A 3527-nucleotide genomic window follows, 5' to 3' on the forward strand; every position below is an offset into this window, starting at 1 on the left:
ATTGAGATTTAAGTCATACAATAATGTTAAATAAACAGCATGCTTTGAAGGAAAAAAGATTTCCAAACGTATATTAGAACAATTGTCCTTATAGTATATTTAAGCTAACTTACTCATTATTAAATTAATTATTAAATATTGTAACTTCAATTTTGTTTTGATTTTTTAACTATTTCTTTTTCTTACTTTTTCTTTTATCTAAAAAATGATAATATTTGACTATTTTAACATGTTAATTACTAAAACAGATAATAGATGTAAGCTAATTGTTTAAGTTAATTATTGCATAAATTATTGTTATACGTAATTTCAATATACACTCATAATCGCTTTCAGTTTCAATATAAATACACAATAGGAACAAACTTAAAATTTTGTGGTATTACTGGACTTACATAAATTCCTCACGTCTTTCGAAAAAAATATTTACTATACTTTAATAGTTAAAAAATAGAATATTATCTTTGATATTGTGTATATTTATAATTTAATTTTTTCTTCTTCTTCTTCTCCTTCTTCTTCTTTTTTTTCTTCTTTTTATATTAGACCTTTTGGCCTGTTACATCTCTCATATGCTTGTGCTATTGCGCTCATTAATCAATTGTCACGAGCATATGGGACCTACAGTTTTAATGTCGATTCCGAACGGCGGATTTTTCACTGGTCTATCATGCCAGAGGTTCCGAAGAGTTCGATCCCAGTAGGGGAAATATCCCAGAAATATTTACGCTCATCCTCTCGGAAAAAGCCGGCAACCACCCGAGAGTATTCTTGCCTACAGAAATACCTCTCAAAAATAATTTAACTGAATAAAAAAAATACCTTTCTTATTTATTTTGCTAGTCTTCTTTATTAAATGCTTATTTAATGCTCCTAAATAATTACCACAGCCATATTGAATCGTGATGTCAGAAGCGAGAAATGACACATTAATTTTTATTACATGCCATTTGTATATAAAAAAACAATTTGGATAAAACGAAATGATGAGATATCGCTTTAAAACAATTGTAAAAATGGATGAAAGCTATCCTTATCTCCACTAACAGTCAATAACAAATGATCTTAAAAAAATGATAAAAGGCATGTGAAGTATTTTTATTTAATGCTCATGTGTAGCCTATTTTCATTTATTTTCACTTATTTTCACGTCTCTTTTATCACTTTTTATTATTATTTACTGACTGTCAGGCGGATAAGCACAGTTTTCATTTATTTTTACAAATGTTTTAAAACGATCTTATCATTTTGTTTTATCCAAATTGTTTATATTTAGAAATGACATAACAAAAATTAACGTGTCAATGTGATGACTGCTCAGAGTCCTTAAATATAAAGGCACTAATAGGAACAGTCAATGAATTTAGTATACATTGAGTTGAATATCATGATAGTGTAATATTTTTATATAACACATTTTGCAAGGAAACTACTTAAAAGAATAAAAATTAAAAGAAAAGTTAATTGAAAAGTTATAATTCATAAAATCATGCTTTTAAAGTTTAAAATAATTTAAATATTAAATAGAAGTAATAATAAAGATGTTAAATGTTGATTCGAACATTAAACGTTGATATAATTTTCATAAATATGAAAAATTAAAGTCAAATAATTATTTGAAATAAAATTTTTTTAGTTATCAGGATTTTGCTGCTTTAAATAAAATATTGTAAACTAGTACACACAATACTAATGTACTTTAATTATTATGTCTTTGCAATAATTTGCAGATATACGTATGTATCTGTTTAATCCAACTTGATTATATTTGTGTCATGAGAAAATTGCAACTACGAATACATTTGCAACTATATACTATCTGGAATATCTTAAGTGACATAGCAGCGACCTACAAAATTTTACGATAAGAACAATAGAGTGTAGAACAATAGTGTAAAGCTATCAAGCTGGAATTTAAACTTTTGTAACATATAACGTAAATGCAATAAATGTATATATGTAAAAGGTTATATAAATTATTATATCGTTTGCTTTACTATGTATATTAAAATTTCCTAACTTTTTATTATTAATAAAAGAATTTTGGGACATTAATATATACATATCTACTTTTCTTGTCTTCAATACATTTATATATAAAAGAATTTCAAAAATAATCCATAAGGTCCTACATGCAAAAAATCTTGTGAAAAATTTTAATTAAACACTACAATTAATGATTACAATTAAATATTTATTATACAAATGCCATACAGTAATTTATTTAGCTATTTATAGACGAAAATTTAGCTGGTGATTTTAATCTAGATTTTTATCTAGGTGATACAGATACGCAACAAAAATTATTCACAGGGTTAATTCAAACGCATACGTATACCTCACCGTCGATGTTTTCGACATCAGCCACGTCAAACTCATTTCTCCCGAACGTGCGCATAAATCCCTTTATGAGCGTTGTGTCACAAATTCACAGCTTGTCGCCGATTTTATTGCATGGCAGATTGCTCGACGTAGCCGCGGCTTTTACGCCGTTGGATAGAAGTATCGAAACTTCCGGCATTCCGTCTGACAATGCGCGGGAGAGAGGTATCGAGCGCAAGGTGCACACGCACGCCATGGCATGTCGAACAGCGTGTGCGCCAGACGCATAGATGCGGTATAAATGCATATCTCGTAATGTACGGACCGTCTCGAATTTAGCCTGTCGAAGTACGTGACGATGTTCTTTTAACGGGTTGAGTGGCTATATGTTATAAAGTCGATATTTCCGTACTGATAGGATGCTTACGCGCGCGACTTTTTTTATGGATATCTTGATCCTATTTATGTATAAACTTTCTTAAATGTCGTCCAAAATTTATCTAATAACTGAAATAAATAAATTTAAGATAAATAACTTTATCTAATAACTGAATGAAAAGAAATTTTTTTTAATGTTCGAAGCAAATAAAGAAAACATTTATTGAAAAAAGTTATTATACACGGAAAGAATAGTTTTGCTAAAGTAATTGCTATTTAAAAATTTAGCTTTGTAATAAAATATTTTTACTATGAAAAGGCACAAAAATTACGTTGCATTATTGTTTTTAAAAAAATAGCTGTAGCTAAATTTAAATTTATAATTGCCTTGATAGTCCACAGCTTCTACAACATTATAGTAATTTTAAATATAAAATTTTCTCCGTACATAGAATGCAGAATCAGTTTCGTAATTATACAAAGTTAAAATCAGTAATTATTATTTATCTTTCGTGACGTTATACATATTTATAACGAAAGAAATTGAACTTTTCTGTTTTATATTTTGTATTTTGATATGAAAATGACGCGATGATGGATACAAGAACCCGCGTGACTTGAAGCTATAATTCAACACGGCGATAATTGTCGCGAATAATAGTTTCTCTAAATCAGACGTATACGCCCTTACATTCTTTCAATTTTCCCCGCTTGTACTTATCATCGAGAAATAGCGCGAAAGCTCTTTCTTTACCCTTGATCGCGTGATCGTTTGGCGTAAATAACAATTAAATAAAACTCAGGGTACGAACTCATTTCCTGTATAC

General features: G+C 28.6%; 1 protein-coding gene across 1 annotated transcript in view; it reads left to right on the plus strand.

Moving 5' to 3' along the window:
- The window catches only part of LOC108688191 (UPF0489 protein C5orf22 homolog), a 581071-nt gene extending 578459 nt beyond the window's left edge, over window positions 1-2612 (plus strand). The window contains exon 7 of the mRNA XM_018194379.1: window positions 2435-2612. Within this exon, the coding sequence (XP_018049868.1) occupies window positions 2435-2612 (178 nt within the window). The remainder of the gene's footprint in view (window positions 1-2434) is intronic.
- The last annotated feature ends 915 nt before the right edge of the window (window positions 2613-3527 follow it).

The sequence above is a fragment of the Atta colombica genome, unplaced genomic scaffold (assembly GCF_001594045.1).
Source record: "Atta colombica isolate Treedump-2 unplaced genomic scaffold, Acol1.0 scaffold1, whole genome shotgun sequence".
Classification (NCBI taxonomy): domain Eukaryota; kingdom Metazoa; phylum Arthropoda; class Insecta; order Hymenoptera; family Formicidae; genus Atta; species Atta colombica.